The following is a 22,667-nucleotide window of genomic DNA, read 5'->3' on the forward strand; positions in this document are numbered from 1 at the left end:
AAAAATCTGTTTACTCTCATGTGCTGTACAATATTTTATCCATTACTGGTCTCTAAATTCAATTTTAAATTGTACACCTTTTCTTTGTAATGTGTTGTTTGTAAAAAAATTATACAAATTGACTGTATGGATTTTATTTATTATTTATTTTCCGATGGCAAGAATTGACGATCAAGTCATTTTCTCTCTAGCTTCCCAGTACAAGCTAACAAGCTTCTCAGTTTGTTGTGCAGTTAGGTTTAAGGCAGGACAGAACAGGTGGTGTTGTTTGTCCATCATTTGGTTAGGGTTGTTGCACAAAACACATCTGTTGGATTGGTATATGCCTATCCTGTGTAGACAGTCACGTCCTGACATTAACCTAAATTTTGGTACAACTTCCTTGTGGCCTTTATAATTTACTTCCGTTGATAGTTCACCAATTTTTTCCCATGACTTTCATCTGACGGCTGTAATATTTTTTTGCGTGTTTTCCATTTGAAATGATTTCTTGATTTCTTCAATCTTTTTTGCAGAGGTTTGATTTGGAGTGAGTTATTGTTTGAGTTTTAGTGCCTTTTTTGGCAAGTTGATCTGCCATTTCATTGCCAAATAGTCAAATGTGTAAAGGTAACCACTAAAAAACTATTGACTTATTTTGATGTCCTAGGTGCTTTAGAAGTTTGCAGCATTCCAAGATGGTTTCATTTTCTGGGGTTTGGTTGAAAGTTATTGCCTGGATTTTATTGTTGCTGTTGTGTTGGTTGCCATTGAGAGAGTGATTAAAAAAAAAATAATTCACACTGTTGTGAATAAAGCCATTGCTTAAGTTGCTAAGGATGGTGAAAGAAAAATCAGTTCAGATAGCAATTATGGACAAATACAATTTTTGGGTCAAGGGAAATACTCATCTTTATTTGCTGATCTTTTATATTTTTTTATGTTTGTTTCCATAGTTACTTTAGAACAGAAATGACATGGTGGTGTTCGGGTAAAGGGGGTTAAGTCAATTTTTGTCCAGATTGAATTTTGTTCCCCAGATGAACACACAAGTTAAATTATACAAGTGGGTGTATAAAAATCAAAAGAATACTAGCATTTGATGTGTTTTATTTGTGTAGAAAATTATTTGCAATAAGAGTTCGAAGCTTAATTTTCATTTATCTCAAAACTCATTTTTATGACATCTCCTTTTACCCAAACACAAATATAATATGTAACATGTCGGATTCTGAACTTTAACCAATCTTGCGTAAGTGCACAAGTTTGCAGCCTTTTCAAAGGTTCAAGCCCGTGCCATCTACAAAACGTAGATCAATAAGTAACTAGAGTACAAAAGTGTAATTAATCTACATCAGGAGCCCATGTAGTTGCCAAAATTTTATAGACACAATTCAGATACACTAGTCATATTATAAAAAAATTCGTAAGTATCCGAAGAATTTAAAAAAAGACGAAGACCTTTAGATAGTTCTTGACTAAGATATAAGAACAATTTATAGAATTATTTTAAAATTCTTCAAATTAAATTATTGGGCAATGACATGTGAAGACAGACTTAACTTGAAACTACAATGCAAACTCAGCTAAGATCATTTATAGCTAATAAGGCTTAATAATAACAATGAAGAAATTCAATACTAGTTCGAGGCACTCATAAAATGCATTACGTGCCAAAATATACATACTTCATAACCTATACATATACACACAAAATGAATCTCTTATTACCCCAAGTTCCCATTGTACAGCACGTAAAGCAGTAACTTGAAATAAAATCATTGCCAGGTACACAGAATGCATAATTTTCATTCAGTGAGCTTACTAGGTAAGTAGTCGGTACAATATAAGCGTACATACAATGCTATTATAAATACGAGTCAGCAAAACACAGTACAGTAGGTTATCGCTTTAAGTAATGTTATTGCAAAAGATGAATTCACTTCTGGAGATAAATAAGCTTGATTAAAAAGGCTAGAGGCTATAATACTGAAATCTTATCCTTAAATGTGTACACATATTAGGAAAAAGCTAAAAATAATTATCTTAACTGAGAAAATACAAAGATATATTTTAAAAAATTACTGGTTCCAACATTTACAGAATATGCCAGAAATTAGCTTCCACAAATTTGTTTCAATTTATAAACCAACAAGATACAGATTCAGAGGTCGTCCCATATCAAGAAGGATGTATCAAATTGAAAGCTCTTGAAAACAAGACCAAATGATCTGAATCGTGATGAAAAAGATATATATCCATAAAACGTAAATCTAATGAATTCTGCACAAAAAAAAAAAAAAAAAAAAAAAAAAAAATTAAAATTGGTGATTTTTACGCAGCCCTGAGAACCCACGCATATTTTCAAATCAAGCTTTCAGGTATAACTCCCTGTACAGTTGATTTGAATAATTTCCAGGAAAAAATTGTTCCTGGGCCGGATATCGAACCCGGGACCTTTGGTTAAATGTACCAACACTCTAACAACTGAGCTACCTGGGAACTTTACCAGACACTGATCCAATTTTTCCCTCTGTAACCACAGATCTCAAAGTAGGCTGACAACCGTCAAGCAACTAACATTGAGTGTACACTAACTCTGTGTGACTTAAATTGTGGTTTTCTGTTAACGAACAGTGACGTGAATTATGCAGATCAACCTTTCAAGTGTAACTCCCTGTAAAGTTGATTCATTATCCACGCACAGTTCCTTTACAAACTTTTTTTTTATTTAAGATGTCATAGTAAAGAGTGTGTTACATAAAAAAACACCTCTTTGAGTGTACCATAGTTACTGAACATTACAGGAGCGTGTTTTGTAAATATGTGATATATACCCATATACCTGACATGTCTTCCTGTGCGAAGTCTCCAAAGCTGCCTATTAGTTGAATATGTGAAGTCCAGAGGACGAACCTAATTAGTCGAATCCATTCTCCTCACTTCCACGTTGGGGCCCCCTGGAATCTTTTAAGATGCGAAAAAAAGAGAGAGTGGTGTGCAGAAAGCAATGGGAAGCTACCGCATTTATTTCTCCCAAGAAAAACTGCAGGCGTGATGGATCATATGCGGAGATTAAGAGGAATACAGAAAACTATGAATGAATAAATGAATGTGATATACTATTACCATTAGATCAACAATGAACATATCATATTCATGCAATGTGTTATGCTTTTGACGTACAATACCTAAGTCTTTCCCCACATTGAGTATAGACACCTGTTTCAGTATCCAAAATATGGCAGAAGTTCAAATGCTTATTGTGACAAGACTATGAGCTACAGCCGAATACTAATGTTATTAGTAAGGCATTACCATATGTATCCAATGCCTACTCACTTCACTTGCGTGATTCGGGTTCCACATTTTGTGGATAGATGACAGGACTGTGACCTCTTTTCAAGTTGCACACCATTTCAGCAGGCCATGATGTGTGTCTGTGGAGAGTTATGTCTTGTATTAAAGTGGGTGTATGTGTAAGTGTTCGCCATGACGAAATGTAACTTGTGTGTTAACACCCAACGACACCACCTCCCCTTGCTAAGGGCATGGGAGCGCCAAAGTTGCGTCTAAAATTAGCTGTGCTGTACGGATTCCCCCAATAACATCTTAGCATCGAGAGCAACTAGAGACTTGTGCGACCACCTCATACAGCACAGAACTTTAACCTCTATAAGGTGCGTCCCCTAAGTGACAGATGGTGGATCACACCAGATATGAAGGGGTGATCCAAACAGTTATAGTAACAACCACCTGTGCCCTATTCCTGAAGCCTTTAAAACGTCAGGAACCTCTCTCCAATGACTATAAATATGGAGGTTTCGGCCCAAGATTATGGGTGGATAAAACTCGGAAAGTCCAGGAACACAAATCAACTAGGAGAAGGCTACCATCTAGGAAAAGGAAAATCCTAAAAAAGAAGAACCCTAGCCTCATGGTTATTGGTTATGTGAAGTGTTGCTAACTCCCCCTTGTAAAAATTTAAATGCAGGGTTTCAAAGTTTATTTTATTTATTTATTTACTTTTTGGCATTTAGTAGATTTCAATATGCACTCTGTTCGTAGCTCTGCATACATCCAAATGATATTCAGTCGCTGCCCTATGCATGCCAGCATGTTGGGAGTTATGTAAAAAAAAACAAATGCATGTACATTTCTACTCCAGGTATGCCAATTAATGATCCATTCATACTATACCAAACTGCTTGAGCTGTTGAACATGCGTGAAAAATAAGATGCTTTCATCTCATTTATTTCTTCTGTTATGATTTTTTAAAACCCCGGAGTTCTTTTGTAGGAACCCTGTACTTCGTTGCTTCACAGACAAATTCCTTGGTATTTAATTCTAGCATGTTAAAAGGACAAGATCTGAAATTTTGGATATATATAAATTAGCCAATTGGAATGTAAGCAGTATAAATATAAAAGAATACGAATTAGAGAACTGAAGAGAAAACATACAAAATATAGCAAATGTAATGAATAAGAGACAGATAAAGGGTATGTAAGACAACAAATGTGTATATAATAATACATAATGAATTCGAGCAACATGAAAGAGTTCAATGTAGTGTAGCCATGTAACTTGATAAGAAATGGAAAAACAGAAAGAATTGTATTTACAAGATCCAAAATTGAATAAATGCACCTTATATACCTGGCCATAATTATAATGGTTTTAAATGCATCTGAAGGGAAAATAGAGGAAACAAAGGTATGAAGCAGTACAGTCTCTGGTTTACAAATATTCGAAGAGTGATTATCTGATAAATGAAGTTCTAAATGCACAAGTGGAAAACTTACCTTAAGCATTATGATAATAATATCGTTTCTGCGCCTTCAAAACCCCACTATGTGTATTTAAAAAGATTTTTCAGGACAAAAAAATATTCCCTTGATTTTCAAAAGTGGCAATGCTTTTTTCTTTGTCCTGCAAAATCTTTTTAAAAACACACAGCGGACTTTGGAGGCACAGTGATGATACGCTTTTGTTTTTCGTTTTTAATCTTAATTTTTTTACTATTTGAAACTGGAATAGCATTTTTATTGAACTTGTTATTTTCCTATGCACAAACTCATCAATTATCCCTTAGCTTATCTTTTACTATTGAAAACTAGGATAATATTTTTATTGAACTTATTCCTTAAGTTGCTTGTACATGATCAAATTTTGTTCCAATTCAATACTTTACAAGAAAACTTGTCAAAGATTGATCAATACTGAAAAAGATTTGTCAAAGTCCGTTTCATATTGCTAAAGATTTGAAAAGGGGTTAAACATGTGCAAGTTTATTGTAACCTATGTAGGCCTACCCACCAAATATTGCAATGTGTAAATTCTTTGGAGATTAATGAAGCTATACAAAAAAATATTTGTATTACCCTACAACTAGAAATATTAAGATTACATGTTGTTTTAAAACGTCAATGCCAATCAATCCGTACTATCATTTTTCTCGTGGTATATGGCATTCAAATCATTCTAACCTATCTGAAATTATATGTAATACGCTTTGTCAAATCTGGCAACCTTTTTATAAGGGAAGCTAAATTTATTATTATTAATTATTATTATTATTATTATTATTATTATTATTATTATTATTATTATTATTATTATTAGTATTAATATTATTATATTCGCCTATGTTATAGGTTATAATTTTATTCATTCACCTAGGTCAGGCATGCCAAAATCTGCACATTGTGCATCTGTCTCTGTGCGATTTGGACTTTCTATTCCCCTACCTGGAAGGAGTGAATCGCCTTGGAGGGAGTGCGATAGGGCTATACAGTACCTGCAGAGCATATTATATCACCTTTTGTTTCAGTAACACAGTTTCAGTACGGGTGCTGATTTGGCTGTGTCTGTGAATGAGTTATGATAAAGTGAGGAGTTCACAGATAACGAAGAAGAGAAATTACGAATCATTTAACATCAAATTTTTCATCTCACGTCACTATATTAATTTAATATACTTACATTAATAAATCTTTAAACCTGACATAAGGAGAATATTGTAGCTTCACAGCTTGTGAACTACACTTTTAATTTCTTTCAGTAACGCTCCCAACTTGTTGATACTTGCTCTCAACATTTTCAAAATAAACTATATGTGAATTTAAATTCTAAGCTTAATTTATATCATTTATTAATATTAATGTTAATTTATATTGATATACAGTAAGGAAGTGATTTCTTACTGCATGTAATTAATTGAGAGTATAATATTTTCTTCAACATTTGTGTACCAATGGCCCAAATAAATAATAATGCTTAATGAACAATGAAAGAGTAGGGTCTATTACTTTAAAATAATTAGTACCTACTACGTAAAATAAAATACTTGTTCGTTTTTTGTTGTTTCGAAATTACTGCATTTTTTTTTCTTCAAATACTATATAAAAATCATATTAATAAGTTATGCTTTACAAACCACTACTTTGTGAAGTATAACTGAGCAAGCCTAAAGTTTCTTGTATTAGAATTGTCAAATATGGACACTGATAATAACTCTGTTTTTTTTTTTTTCCTTCTGCTAAGTGTGTTTATAATGTCCAAATGTCTATTTAATCCAACACTAGAAGCACAGAATAGATTATTGTACACCCCTCCAGCTAAGAACTGGTAAGAGCAATGCTTGTATGATGCAGTCCGCACAGACCAGCAATCCGCGCACAAAACTGCACATTTAGGGTCTGATTTCTGGCATGCCTGACCTAGGTTATAGATTGGAATTTTTTCGTTCAAAAAGTACATGGCATGTATTGGTATTTAATTCGAGATATCTGCCTTACAATTTTCTCACACACATTTTTCTTCATGTTGTGGCATTCTACAGAATCCATGGCATACAAGGATGAGTTTAATTCGTATAATTGAATTAACCCGCAAACAACTTTTCTCGCCCAGGACACCATATTTTTTTTTTTTTTTTCATTCTTGAAGCCATAATATTTTCCAATCACAATGGCCAATTCTTTGAAAGAACTGTCACATCATTGATCAATTACATTTGATCATATTTACTTTCAAGACAATCGAAGACTTCTGTTGTGATTTGACAATAAAACTTATACAGTATTTGCAAGTCTTGAAAAGTCTTGTGAAGCATTAAATTTGACGAAAATTTGATAGTATACAAGCAGTTTTATGCATTCGTTATGTGAATGCGAGAACTTAACATGACGAAGAGTTTATATTTGGGAAACTACCGATATTTTATGATTTCGATTGAATTCACGTGTTACTGTATGCACAATAGAAAGTTGCAGTGTAAGAGGTTAATTAATATGGATTTCACCAGTATAATCTGACCATATTTAATCTGACTTATTGTAGAACACACACAAAGTGTTGTAAGTGAAATGACTGTATTAATTTAAATAGCACTAACATAAATTCTTGATATCTTACCATTTTAATTATTGACAGGTGTATCCATATAGGTGAAAATTGTACCTTTAGGAAATGCTAAGGAACCTGGGATGAAACTAATTCATTTTGATTAAACTGCACAGAGAGAAGTCTTTGTGCCAATGTTTCTATCAAGTTAGATGTGCCTAGAGGATAGTCTTAACCTTAAGCGATCACTTACTGTACCTCTCCATAATGTACACATTTCCTTTTCAAAAGTAATAGATACACTCATCTTTAACAGTACTTGGCCCCCTGGAATATACAATCTTAAAATAGTTTGGGGACTCTATAGACCTGAGGTTAAACTGTATAATTATTCCTTATTTTGCATTTTTAATGAAACCTCACAACAAAATGGTGTAACAACCATAAAACGTCTGGAGATTTGCACTTCAAAATGCAATAGTTATATATATTGCTAACATCACGTTCATTTTTCTTTTCTGATACTAAGAACTTTGAAGAGAAGAACTAGAAACTGTATCTACTGTCATACAATACTTTTACAGTGTGGCAGTACCAAAGGCCTATAGAAAACTCAGCTGTTCAAGTTGTATTCTATGTACAATTGTTAACCCATAGTTTCCTTATGTGGAACTATTGTCAACTTAATCTTGCTCCCAGAGCAACAGGTCTATTCATCTTGAGCTGCTCTCGTTCCTGACGCTTCTGCTGCTGTTCTGCCAGTCTTCTTTGTCTCTCAAGCCGTCGTTTTTCTTTCAGTATTGTATCTGGATCCCAGTCTTCTTGGGCCTGATCCTCCCATCCAGGGGTCTCCTCCCAAGTGCCAAGATCAGGAGACTAAACATGAACCAAAACAAACAAAAATATGTACAGTTGCAAATCTTCCACGATATGTACAAGGCATATCCTATCCAAAGTGAGAGCGCAAAGTGAATGTGAAAAGTACATAATACAAGGCACATCCATAAAGTAACTTTCCCACTCGTCCCACAGCTAGCAAACCATATGTTGCGCGAAGCGACTGTGTGTACATGATAGAGTAATGTCCTGGCATGGCACATGCGCTAGCGGAACTTCCCGAGTGCTCTCAGTAGCTTTGTTTCATTAGTTGAAGATGGACGCTCCTATTTCAGCTCCCACCGAGTGTGAAGTGCGATCAGTGATAAAGTTTTTTAATGCATAGGATATAACCAATTGAAATTTATCGTCAGCTATGCCAGGTCTATGGGCCTGACATCATGAGCAAGCAGATGGTGCGTTGCTGCTGTAGACAATTTTCAGCAGGACAACAAAATGTGCATGATGAAGAGTGCAGTGGGAGGCCAACCACCATCACAGACGACCTTGTGGAGCAACGCACCATCTGCTTGCTCATGACATTAGGCCCATAGACCTGGCTGACGATAAATTTCAATCAGCGCTATTCCCTGTGCATTAAAAAACTTTATCACTGATAGCACTTCACATGCAGCGAGAGCTGGAATAGGAGCGTCCATCTTCAACCAATGAAACGAAGCTACTGAGAGCACTCGGGAAGTTCCACTAGCGCATGCGCTAGTGCTGCTTATGATTAGGTTTTCTCCGGAGCGGTTGTTTGCGTGCTTTCAATCGGAGACCTCCGGTTATCTCCGATTGATGCAGCGCAGGTTGTATATGTGCTGTGGCACAGACATACACTTTCCGCTGAGCATTCCTTTAATCGGATCAGGTAGTGATTCGAGTCCGCTGACGTCCGCGCATCTTTTAAAATAAGTTCTAATTTGTTGTTGTTTAATCTCTCTTTTATGTTAATCTCTCTCTCTCTTTCTTCGGCTCTTTTTTTGTGTTGCTTAAAGTGCTACGTTAGCTGACAGATTTTTTTTCTAGTTTTGAAATTCATAGTATATGTGGAAAGCCGTATTAGTTTTATGTCATTGATCAAATTAATAACATTCAATCTAACTGCAAAACTAATGCAGAAGTAAAGCTTTTCAGTAGCTAATGTAAACATTTATACTTTAATTCTCCTAGAAACTCTCGTTTAATCGCAAACATGGTTTGTCAATTATTATTCTAATCGGTTTAGTTAACGTAAAATATATTAAGGGAGCTTCAGAATGAAACAAAAGAAACGTGGGCTATCAATGGAATAAAGTTTACTGTCCAACATAATTTATTCAGATTCTTCACCGGACAGGATTGTGATTATTGTGTTAAAGGGTGTCAGTATTTGAACTGCCTCTTCTAAAACGCGCCACTCCTGCTCTGTAATAAAAATATAAGTGGATATCAACTTAAGGATAATTGTAATTATATTATTACCAGATGTTTCTTTAGTTTCATTCAGAAATATTTTAATCCAAACAGTAAAATATAACTCAAGTTGTCTAAACAGTAAAATATAACTCAAGTCATCTTGTAAATATTTAATTTGTTTTTTATTGCCTCGAAAGTTACGTTTTAGAGAAATTTCAAGGCTTTTTCATAGACTTGAGCATTTGGGAACAGTAGCACTAAAACAATTTAAAAAGAAATATTATCAAATGTTTTGCGTAATTGTTTTCATCAAGTTCGCGATTGTGCAATCGCTTCAAATGGTCTAACAAATTCGAAGTTCCACCACCCTTAGAGTAAATTCGCCCACAAAGTTTACAGTGTGCGTCTTCATTATTACCTTCAACTAAATTAAAGAATTTCCATGCGACAGATATCCGATTTGGTGCCATTTTATTCCCCTCACAACTACCGTCAGTCTGTACACGCCGGTCGTCCTTGAGCTAACTGTCGCTTCGCTCCGAACCCCCATATCCCTCCATATGCCCCCTGTTCCACCTACGGTAGTATCGGATATCACCGGTGGAGAGCTTTATTCGTAATCTCTGATTCCTCCACGGTAGTAGTCACTCCGATGAGCAGCACTGGTATGCGCCATGCCAGGACATTACTCTATCACATACACGCAGGCGCTTCGCTCAACATATGGTTTGCTAGCTGTGGGACGAGTGGGAAAGTTACTTTATGTACGTGCCTCGTAGTAAAAACAAATAAGTCTCAATAAACATGGGTTTGCAAAATAGGGTTACGATTCTAACTGACTTGATTATTTGTACACATGGTCCCACCATATGCTTTTCACTTCTGGACACTAAGGGCCATATTCATAGACATTCTTAGCGCTGGCTTCCGGTGGATGATCTGCGAATTAATGTTTTTCGTATACATAAATCAGTGTTAGTGATATGATATGATATGAATCCTGTACAAGTAATCAGTCTATACCTGGGGCTAGTTCAGCATGCTCGTAGCGTGGGTTAGCGAAATGTCTATGCATAGCACCCTAGGTGTCATAGTCCTAGTTAATACCGGTAATATCTGTGGTGGCTGAGTGGTCAGATCTTCAATACTGATACTTCTGGCAAACAAGGTCGCAGTTGATTTCTTTGAGGTCTCTCGTTTCTCCATATTAGACATTTACATCATTCCATAACATTCTCCGAATACCAGCTGGCAATGCACGGAGAGTACTGACTTAAGGACAAGTAGGGTTTCCTTCTCGAAACATGAGTACATAGTGAACCTTAGTGTAGTCAGCTCATGTGGGTTTGGGAATGTGCCTAGCTTGAGGGTTAGCGCTAGTAATATTAAACATAAGATATTTCTGTTCCACTGCTGTTAAAAAGGCAATCATGTTACATGTTACAGTACACTCGTATGCTCAAAATGTTGTCCTTGCATCTAGATGCTCAGCATGGAGTTCCTAATTCTTTTGAACACTTCTGCTTGATTTCGGAACTGTCAACAAGCAAAGACAATTCACTACTCCAATTCTTTCACTGTGCCAATGAAGTTGCTGTAAAGTATGCTGTCCAGATGACCCAAAACAAAAATTCAATGGACTTAAATCAGGTGATTGTGGAAAAAACTACGGATGGCTTCTAGTGTGTAAGGAGACAAGTATACAATGTATATCAACACTTAAGTCGGTGGTAGATTGTAAATCCTACATACACAATTATCTTTTCGTCATGTTTATCTAGACTTTCTTGCTACTATTTGCGTGTATAAGTCACAAATTTAGTTTGCACTTCTGATTCCCCTTGTGTATGTTTATTTCAATTTACAAATATATGTTCATTAAAACATTACACTGTAAGCTGAAAGGCAAATGCATCTGTTTTTTATACCAAAGATCCAGATTCAAAATTCAGTTGTTCCAGTTAAAGAAGACTGATTGGGGTAGGTTTTCACTGGTTACTGCTGTTTCCCCTGGCAGCATTAAATAATGATGATGGCCTAATATGCTCTCACTTTTCATAGCATACCATGGGCAATATCCATGACAGCACTGTGATCTAGAGTTTTGGCACGTTACTCCTGAATCGTAGTACTTACCATTAAGAAAGATACTTAACCTTTAAGAGATGAGGGTCCATTATAGCGGACAGTTTGTACTACAGTTGTGGCATGATACAGTATAATATGTTATAAATTGTATATTATTTATAAGGTAGGTTTATATTCTTTAATTTCCTGTAACATAAGGACATTACACTTAATTAAAACAATTCATTTATTTATTTTATTTTTTTGAAGATGCAAAATCATTGCAGCTGCAGTCAACTGAAACCTCGTCGGCTTCCATGTGTACCATTACATCAATTGTTTCACATGGGTTCTCCCATTGTCTACCACAGGCTCAATTAAATGCAGTGGCTGGGACGCGAACCTGCGATCTTAGGCATAATATGCTGGCCAGACATATCTCGTGTGCCTTAAACCACTTGGCTAACGAACCCAACATGAATTTACTCGATTATGCAGGTATACGAACTCTGCATTAAAAGTTAGAAATCTGCATGCAATAGTGGTAAAGGTTAAACCAGCAGTATATAAAAGCCAGGAAGATGTATCTATATTGTATATGTCTGGGTAAGAATCTAGTTATGCAAACAAAAATTATATAATTCTGATCACATTGGAACGCTGAAAGCAGTGTTACATTTGATGCTACCAAATTAAATTTATATGGTAAGACTTTCCTGTGTTAAATTTCAACGTACCTCGTTTACATGTTTCGACCTATTTATGGGTCATCTTCAGAACTGGTCGTTGTTGGTCTTGGCGCCATTTGTTCTGTTCCCTGTGAGGGTATGTTCCTGTGGTATAGTGTAGAGTCAAAGAGTGTATGTGTTTTGAAGTTGAGTTGTGTGTTGAGAATTTCGTTGGGGTGTGTTAAATTTATAAGTAATGAAACACTTTATACGACATTTCTCATGATAATATTATGTTTACAATCTTTTGTTGTTTTTGACAAAAAGGCAACGTTATGTGAAATATAAATATGAACAAAATAACACATCATAAAAATATTTTCCCCTCTGTTCCTACACATTTCTCTGTTGAAAACGGTATTTTTCTCTCTCTTGACGGACTTTCCATGTCATGTGACTCTCCTAACTTCCAGTATGTATCGCACATTGTTCTCTACAGCAAATTTTGTCCTTTCAGCAATAAAGTTTATGACCTGCTAATGATTCTGTTCTTAATCCTGGTCATATACCATGTTACTATTTGATAGACTACAATTATTCAGGCTTTGCAGTCAGTTCAGAGCTCAATTTTGTCACGTGTCATACTTTTAAGTGCAAAAAAAGCTGCAAGAGTGAAATATGTTCTGTGTTAGTTGGTAATCTGGAAAATTTTAACAAACAAATAATTTAGTTTTTGCTACAATACTCACAGTATAAGTCACTGGATCCACAGTTAACGTCAGACGAGAAGCAGCATTGTCATTCCAGACAGGTGTATCTGCTTCTTTATCTTTTACAAGGAATTTGGTTTGCTTTGTGATTCGAGGGGTCATATCCTGGAAAGTAACAATAACACAAAGGCTGGTTGATATTCAATATTCTGGTCAATTTTCATTGATACTTAGAGATGAAAAAGTGCTGGTATCTTCTGTACTAATTTCTTTTGGTTATTTACCTAAAATCTCCAATCTATATCGGAGTTTTACATGGTAATCATGTTCAGTCACAAGATTAAGTTTTGCAACTGCAGATCTTCTACAATACTTTGGAATTACATTTTGATCACAAAGAAGTTTTTTTCTATTCTGAGTATTTATTTCTAGCAGTTTTAATTTTAAATCTCTTCTCAGATTTTAAATTTATGGAATGTTTTACTGGTGCATACTTACCAACTTCAAGGGGGCTATATTTAATAAGTTATAATTAAATATGTACCAAACCTATACGCACATAGACTTATTCCAATTCAGAAACAACTCAGTAAACTAAAAAAACTCCAAAAGGAAATAACACTTCAATGGATACCCAGCCATTGTGGTATACCTGGAAACGAGAAAGTCGATAATATTGCAAACGAGGCAACATATTTGCATCCAAAACCTCTTCAAGTGATATCTCTATCCAGTGCTTTTGCTTCAGTAAAGTCTCATTTTACAAACCTATGGATCAACAATTGACTCTCTTCTGACAACGGAAAAATTTTACAGTCTGTACAAAAGAAACCAAATGACCTGAACATGTACAAAAACTTGCCCAGACATGTTCAAACATTTTTAACAAGAGCCAGAACAGTTCACATTGTCACTCAATTGTACCTACACCGATTTCACATTTCTGATAATCCTACTTGTCTGTGGTGTAATAATCATGATGAAGATCTGGAACACATTCTTCTATACTGTCCATCCATAAACCACAAAAGAAGTAAATTAAAATCATCAGTACCAGTTGCAGAAGACACAGCCCTGCAGTATATATTGACTACACCCCAACTCTGGCTACTAGCAACAGGCATCTATGATGAACATCGATCAAAATACCCCCTCATTTCTCGTGAAAAACAACAACTGGATAGACTACAGTGGACTATAGTGGACTTCATGTTGTCAGCAAACAGCTGGATACATTAAGAAGATTGATTTACTGATGCATAAAATATATGAGGGCAAATCGAAAAGTCTTTGAACCTATTTTGTTTCAGCCAAATCGTATTAGTGTGACTCAGTAACCAAGATACAGATTTGATACAACAGGGTATGCTTGGACCTGCCCAGCATTAACTCTCAGCACCACTATCAGTCAATGAAGATGGCTGGTGTGCTTAATACGTGCACGTCGTATGAGCAGTGAAGTATTATTTGTTTTCTACAGAGCAAGGGACGAATGCCCATCAAAATCCATAGGGAAATGCAGCTGACATATGGGGATAAGTGTCTTTCTTTGAGAAGTGTGCAGTGGTGGTGTTGTGAGTTCACTAATGGCTGAGAAGACCTTAATGACAACGAGCGGTCGAGGCAGCCTCACACCTCTCCCACACTGGACAACATTGCCCACGTAGATGAAATGGTGAAAGCAGATCGGCGTGTCCACCTGAAGATCATTTCCAAGAAGCTTGGCATTTCGTAAGGCATTGTTTACGATATCGTTCACGATTCCTTGGGGTATCACAAGGTTTCATCACAGTCTAGTATATACAGTCGCGAAGCTCAATACATAGTAAATATGCAAACATTAGGTAGTTGCTCACCACTAGGATCGCTAATATCGCCTCATTACAGGCAATGCAAAATAGTACCGTCACAGTCTATTGTTTCTAGCACCCTCAAAACTCAAGCTTCGTGACTGTATATAGTAGACTGTGGTTTCATGTCAGTGGAAGCCTAAGCAATTGGATGAAGTGTACAAGGTCAAGAGAATGATGACGTTATTGCAACATTTGCAGCGTTACTCTGATGAGGGTGAAAGGTTCCTGGATCTCATTGTCACCAGAAATGAAATGTGAGCATTGCATTTCACTCCAGAATCCAAGCAGGAGAGCATGGTGTGGAAACATCCTGGTTCGCCCGTCATGAAGAAATTCTGCACAATGCCATCAGTTGGGAAGTTGATGCTCACGGTCTGGGATTGCCGAGAACCACTCCTGCTGGATTTCATGACATGAGGTGACACCATCAACGCAGACAGATATTGCAGCACACTCACATGTCTGCGAGCTGCCATCAGAAAAAAGCACCTGGGGATTCTCGTGGACAATGTGGTTTTTCTCCATGACAACGCTAGGCATCATGTGGCAAATAGGACCACCGCCCAACTCATTCGGATGGGAGATTATGGAGTATCCACTTTATAGTCCAGACCACTCCCCCAGTGATTACCATGTGTTCAGTCCACTGAAGAAGTTCCTGCCAAGCCAGAGGTTCATTTCAGACGATGACACGAAGACTGCTGTCTGGCAGTGGTTTCACACTCGACCGGCCGAATTCTACAACAGCAACATCTCCATACTAGTGGTACAATGGGATAAATGCCTGAACAGCGGTGGTGACTATGTGAAAAAATAGTCAAAGGTAATAGAACACTACCTCTATTTTGATTTTCCTCTATGTTTATTATTGTGACTTAGAAAAAGGGGGGCAAAGACTTGTTGATTCGTCCTCGTATTTTTTATGAAATAAAGATTGTGGACTCGATCCAGGACGGATCCTCACACTTACAGTGATCACACAGAAAGATACAACTTCTGACATTTGTAGTAAACAGAATCAGAGAGTGATGTTCCAACTAAACAGGATTGCCCCTTTCTTCACCCTGATGGCAGACAGTCAACTGGAGGGCAGGTGGGTGGGCAGGCAGATAAACGCAGAAGGAAAGTTTGGGGAATATATCTATGGGGCAATGTCATGTCCATTTTGTGTGTGGCACCAGACAGTCAAGTGCATATCCAGTACTGACTGAGGGATTCGGGGAGCAGATAAAAGGAGTTCAGAAATAAAATATACATTACAGAGCTGTCAAAAGTTGCTTCTTTCCTTGCACGAGCTTCAGGCTTGCTTTGGCTCATTGTGTACCCTATATATTGACAGGACCAAGTCCCATCCTCCAATAATATGTAAGTCCCAGAGCCTGGAGCCCCAAGACCTTCGTAGGAAGACAATGTGGCTAGGAAGAAGAAACTTCTTCCAAAACCACTCTACTACATCCTCATCTTTCCTCTAAATTTCAACACATGTCTACCTCAAAGAAATCAGGTTGTGGTTCCTCTGATTCAGAACCATGCCTTGCTGCCTGTTGTCGGTACATTTCTATCTGCTGTTGTACTGCATTCTGGGAGCGGTCTGTTATTACAGAGACTGGGTTCTCATCCCAAGAATTCCAACTTTGAAGATCTGGTGCCTGAAATTAAAATAACCATGCCAGTATGAAATTACTTGACTGCTGACATTCATTAGATAAACTTGAAATTAAATATTGGTATTGAAAAATAGTAATTGGAACCTGTTTACTTTACAGTTCTGAGTTGTAACATCTCTACAGAAGAGTTATGAAATATAAAACTTAAAAAAAAAATAAAATAAAATAAAACTTTAAAAGTGTTACAATTATTATTAAAAAGGTAATTTATCCTATAAGACAGACAGCACCATTTCGATATTGATATTGTTTCTTCATCATCGTCTCCTGCATCAGCTCATCTTGCTTCTAGTTTCGGTGTTTCCTATCATCTACAGTAGCGTGCAAATTAATCCGAACACGACATATTTTTACATTTACTGTCATTGTTGGCCTCACAGCTGCTCATACTGCTTTAATTGACATCTGTAGTACATGTAATTTCATTGTTGAAGGTCTGTCATTATTTTTTTTTATAATGTGTGACATTTTGCCTGTCGTTTTGTACTTATAATCATTTCAGTTGTGTTGAAGACTTAATACTGCAATCCTGTGTACATTCTGTCGTCTTCACAAATGGATACAACTCCACGAAAACGGTCTAAAATTATAACATTAGCAGAGCATTCTTCTATGTTACAGAGGCAAATTGCTGCAGAATGTCACATCGGTTTGGCTAATGTTAATTCGATCATAAAACGATACAGGGAGACTGGATCCATCACACCCCAGAAAAAAGGAAACTGTGGCCGGAAAAGGAAGACTTCACCTGCAGATGATCGTTTGTCAGAAAAAGTAAATTAAATCCTAGACTAACTGCTGTCGACTTAACCCGCGAGTTAATGCTACCACTGGGGCGAATATTCACGTCACAACAGTGCGGCTAGGCTTTTGGAAGCTGGACGAAGGGCTCGTAAGCCTATTAAGAAGCAACTGCTAACCCCTGTTATGTGCAAAAAAACGCTTAATGTGGGCAAAATTACATCAACACTGGACAGTGAATGACTGGAAGAATGTATTTTTTTCCGACGAGTCTCACTGCGAGGTCCACGGCCATCGTGTTTCTTACGTACGGAAAGGATCCGAAAAAGTAACAGCAGCTCATCTCCAACAAGCACCCAAATACCCCCCTAAAGTAATGTTTTGGGGTTGTTTTACACATGAAGGGCCTGGAGCATTAATACCTATCAAGGGAATGATGAATTCTGACAAATATATTCACTTATTGGAAACCAGAATCGTACCCCAGCTGCAAAAATCATTTCCGGATGGCAGAGGTGTGTTCCAACAAGACCTGGCACCATGCCATACGTCTCGAAAAACTACAGAATTCTTCAACAAGAAGAATATTCAGGTACTCCCCTGGCCAGGCAACTCACCCGACATCAACCCCATTGAGAACTTGTGGCAAAAGAAGAATGCAAAAAATGGATTGTTCTACAAAGGAGAAGATGATTTCTGCCCTCATTGGTGTATGGTTTCGAGATGAAGAAATGAAGAATATTTGTGGGAAATTAGTGGAATCCATGCCAAATCGTCTCAGAGCTGTTATTAGGAACAAGGGAGGCCACATAGATTACTGAGGTATGTCTTAGATCCTTTTTTTATCCCGTTTGAGTGTTTTTGCATAAGTAATTACGTTGTTCGGATTAATTTGCACGCTACTGTATGCTTGGAGTGATCAGACGTCCTCTTTTGTCCGGACATGTCCTCTTTTTTTTTTTTTTAGGCCTTTGTCCAGGCAGATTTTTTAAAAATCAAGAAATATCCTCCTTTTCGTAACTAGTATGCAAGATATTTTGAAATTATCTGATTTGACGCCTTTTTCAAGTAATCTGCCTGTACATGGCAGCAGCATCGACAGAATATACTCTTTGCCAACGATCATAAATCTCTTTGCTTATAAAATAATATTAAATTCACACTTTGTGCGGCCTTTCCATGTATTTTGATAATAATTATAGTTCCCTTGGTTTTAATAAGTAGATAATTGTAAAACCATTTTATATTATTAACTTTTATCATATGTAATGCTGTAATAAAATACATATTGATATAATTTTAAGTATAATATATACCTGAGCCTAAATCTAAATAGATATTTTCTGTCTTCTTTAATAATTATAATTCCCTGTAAAATCATCATCACTATTATTATTATTATTATTATTATTATTATTATTATTATTATTATTATTATTATTAATAAGTTTTATCATAATTATTTTGTGATATTAACATACTTTTAAGTATGATATAAACCTAAATCTGTACTGTAAATATTTTGTAATAAAATAGATATTGACGTAATTTATAATATAATATAAGGCCTAGCCTAAATATAAGTACATATTTTGTCCTCTTTTTTTTTTTTTTCTAACAATGTCTTCCTTTTTGAAGCTTTGTGTCCTCATTTTTATCGATGTGAATCTGGTCACCCTATCTATGGTGGGGGTATGCTGTTTTTATGTTTGTATGTTATACACTATTATATTAGATCGAATAATGTGTGTGTCTGAATTGTAATTGTGTATTAAGTGTATAAATGATTGGTTGATTGGCAAACTTACTCGTGTTAAATTACATAAGCAACTGTGGCTTACAGCTGTTTCGGTGCTTCTTCACACCATCCTCAGAGCCTACTAGATCTTGGCGTCATCTCGAACTTCGCTACCTGTTGTGAGGGTGCGTAGAAAAGTAGAGTCAAATAGCGTGTGTGTAATGAAATTGATCTGTGTGTTGAGAATTTGATCGGTATGTGTTTTAGTGTGTGTGTGTATATTTCATATTGTTCTAATGTGTTGAGTTTTTGGTTTTTGCGTTGTATGTGTAGGATTTCCATGTCTGTATTTATGTTATTGTATGTATGGTTAGCATTAGTTATGTGTTCGGCGTATGTGGATGTATTGTGTCCTCTGGTTATTGCTTTAATGTGTTCTTTGTAGCATGTTTGGAATGATCTGCCTGTCTGTCCAATGTAGAACTTTTCGCAACTATTAAATGTGAGTTTTTATACGTCTGTGTGGTTGTATTTATTTGTTTGTGTGTTGAGATGTCTTTGTAGTGTTTTTTCTGTTCTGTATGCTATGTTGTATTTCTGCTTTCTGAATGAAGATGCTATCTTATGTGTGCTTTTGTTTTCATATGTTAGTGTGATGTATTTCTTGTGTTCTTGTGATTGTGTTGTTTTGCGTGTTTTTGTGTTTGTTAAGTTTTTGTTTTGTCTTTCTTATGATATTGTCTATTATGTTTGGATTGTAAGCGTTTTCTTGTGCAATGTATTTGTGTTCACTTCTTCATTGTAGTGTTGTTGGCTCATGGGTATGTTGAGTAATCTGTGTACCTTACCATTGTCACATAAGATCGCATTTGATTTTGTTAACTTTTAAGGTCATATTTTTAATTTAGAACATTTTTATGTAAATATAAGGTCATTTTATTGGCCATTTTCAGCTATTCTTAGGTCATTAACATTCACCCCCTAGTTATTAGCAATAGAGTTTTTAAAGTTATATACTTAGTTCTGACAATTCATCAGAAAAAATGAATATAGGACATGCATGTTCATTACAACAGAAGTTGCAACACTGAAAATGAAAGTATTTTCACCCTTCATTGCAATATTTTACGTCAGTTCGAAGAAACATTTTTATCGTATATTTCGTGTTACACTAACTCCAATGTCCATATCATATCTATTTCCCAAGATCTTGCATTCCTATAGCGTACATTTACATGATAAGTCTAAATCTAAATAGGCCTATCTTGATTTTATCTTCAAATATTGCAACTGGGTTGACATAGGCTACTTATTTTCATTATTTATGGTATCTTAGGTATTTCTCCAGAAAAGCTACACTGAAGGCAGAATTTTCTTCAGCGTCATTGGCTTTTTTGAGATGTAAGCCTGTATTAATGTTAATGGCGTGGTTTTAGCTTGTAGGCTAATCACAAATACTTTGAACATACAAATCGTTTGAGAGGTCTACTGACCGTACTTGCATATTTTAATACACTGTTGTAGCATCCTTTTTTCCTCCCTGCTTGTTACCAATATCAACCTAACACTTGAGAGATCTATAATACATCCAGTGAAGCCAAAAAAAAAAAAAAAAAATCAGTGTAGTTTTTCTGGAGAAATAAGTTAGTGAATCTTACTACATGTGAACTTCGTGATTGCTGGTATGCAGCAGAGAAATCTGTTTTCAATAGGCTCAAATTAGAATAGCACGTTGAATCTCTGGAAAGAAATAAAACGAATGAAGAATGAAGGGGATAAAAATTCTGACTATAACTTAGCTATTAAAAAACCAAGACCTGTGCAGAAATTAAAAAGATACGCCTACATGATGTGACAGGTAGCCTATTAAATAAGTAAAAAGTCTATCTGAATAGAAGTCAAATAATACGGATTTAAATGATTTCCGTGTAGATTGCATTGAAGATATTATAGCTTCAGATTGACACGAGCTAAAATTTGGAACAAGTTAAGCAAAAGTGTATTACTTCAATTGGGCAACTACTGCTTTCTAAGAAAGTATAAAGAGCAAATGTTCTCGAGATACTTTACAATTACTTACACTTCTGTCTTCTGATGAAGTAACATTATTGGGTACAATTCCCACACCTGTCAATGGAATTGGATCACCAGAAGCACGTCTTCGCCGTCGAAAACAACATAAAGCTCGTTTTACAACTCCAAGCAAGAGCAGGAACAATGCTTTTAATCGATTAACCATAAAAGCGATTGCCATTGCCTGAAATGTAAAAGTAATAGTGATTCTTGATCAATTAAAATTACGCGTGTTGCAAGACGAAACACAGTAATATCCCATTTACGTATGTCTTGCACAGGGTCCCGATTTCTTGAACTCATAACCTACTTCAAAAACATATTGATTGACCTACCAAGGTATTTCAAGATGACAGTTTTAAATAAAGTCTTAATTCATATTAAAGTAACATAAAGAATTTCACATAATCTTAGAAACAAGTTATGATTAAATTAAATTTATGTTAACATCCCGGTCCGTATTGTGGACGTAAACAAATATGATACACCCACATAACCTCAGATAACATCACATCCGCTGACCTATACTCTCTGACAGAACTACCAACATATTCCATTATGAATTTCTTTGTTCAGTGCTCACCAGCGATCTATTATTTATTTATTTTAATTTTATTATTTATTTATTTATTTATTTTTTTTTTGCGGAGCGATGTTACTAAAAGCATATTTTATACTGCAATTTTTCTGTACTTCTGTTTCATTTGAAGACATGCTTTCAAATCTAAGGAGTCTCAGCATAACAATCTGTTAAATATTTGATCAATTACTTACCTAACTTACCTATGCTAGTACATTCATGGAGGTTAAAGATGTCCGAAGAGCTCAATAGTTTAAAATCAAACATAGCCTACTAATTTTAGTATAAAAACTGAAATAAAACAATATTATCAAAACATATATTTTATTATGTCAGTACTATTGCCCAATAATAAATAACAGAAATCTTGAGTAACTTAACATCCTGAAGAAAATATATGCTTTGAATAAAATCAGAAAACCAGCACCAATTTCTGTACATTGTAGCCATTACATAACACTCCTTTTATTAAACTTATCATAAATCCATCAAATCAAACAAGACACTTTTACTTTTACACAAGCACTTCCGTTATTACTTCTGACATTATTTTTTATTACTGGTATGATGAAATTTCTATTAGGCCTGTATTTTTTTTTTTATTTGGAGCAATCATTTTTGTTTTTAACTTAAAGCAGAAGCACACATTTACTTTACATAGAGAAAAATTTTAATTATTCAAGCTTAATTTTTCTTCCCAAGATACCCTTTTTCTTATGCACTGATACTAACAATACCAACTCAGTACTGACAAGCCTTCAATATTCTGCATAATCATAAGGCACAACATGCATATGAATCTAAATTTTATGTTGATGTAACAAAGTGTAGATAAATACACTCGTAACACAATATAAGCTAGTTGGGCCCCCAAAATATATGACATACCGTATCTTGCACAATACACTACTTGAAATTATTTTTGAACATGCAAGGAGAGGAAAAAGAAGAATGTAAATTACATAAAGT

At 35.6% G+C, this 22,667-nt stretch overlaps 1 protein-coding gene across 2 annotated transcripts; it reads right to left on the reverse strand.

Annotated features, from left to right (window-relative positions):
- Nucleotides 1-6,577: 6,577 nt before the first annotated feature.
- Nucleotides 6,578-21,972, reverse strand: LOC138712171 (receptor-binding cancer antigen expressed on SiSo cells). 2 transcript variants are annotated; one of them, XM_069843662.1, is made up of 5 exons: nucleotides 21,454-21,611; nucleotides 21,126-21,302; nucleotides 16,390-16,548; nucleotides 13,086-13,211; nucleotides 6,578-8,203 (listed from the first exon to the last, which is right to left on the reverse strand). In XM_069843662.1, exons 2-5 carry the CDS (start codon nucleotides 21,297-21,299, stop codon nucleotides 8,006-8,008), a joined length of 657 nt encoding a protein of 218 aa, XP_069699763.1. In that variant the 5' UTR covers nucleotides 21,300-21,302; nucleotides 21,454-21,611; the 3' UTR covers nucleotides 6,578-8,005. The 2 variants fall into 2 exon arrangements, with proteins under 2 accessions (XP_069699763.1, XP_069699764.1); XM_069843663.1 differs by lacking the exon at nucleotides 21,454-21,611 and adding an exon at nucleotides 21,893-21,972 and having other exon boundaries at nucleotides 7,873-8,203.
- Between the last annotated feature and the right edge of the window lie 695 nt (nucleotides 21,973-22,667).

This window comes from Periplaneta americana, chromosome 13 (genome assembly GCF_040183065.1).
Source record: "Periplaneta americana isolate PAMFEO1 chromosome 13, P.americana_PAMFEO1_priV1, whole genome shotgun sequence".
In the NCBI taxonomy this organism is placed as follows: Eukaryota; Metazoa; Arthropoda; class Insecta; order Blattodea; family Blattidae; genus Periplaneta; species Periplaneta americana.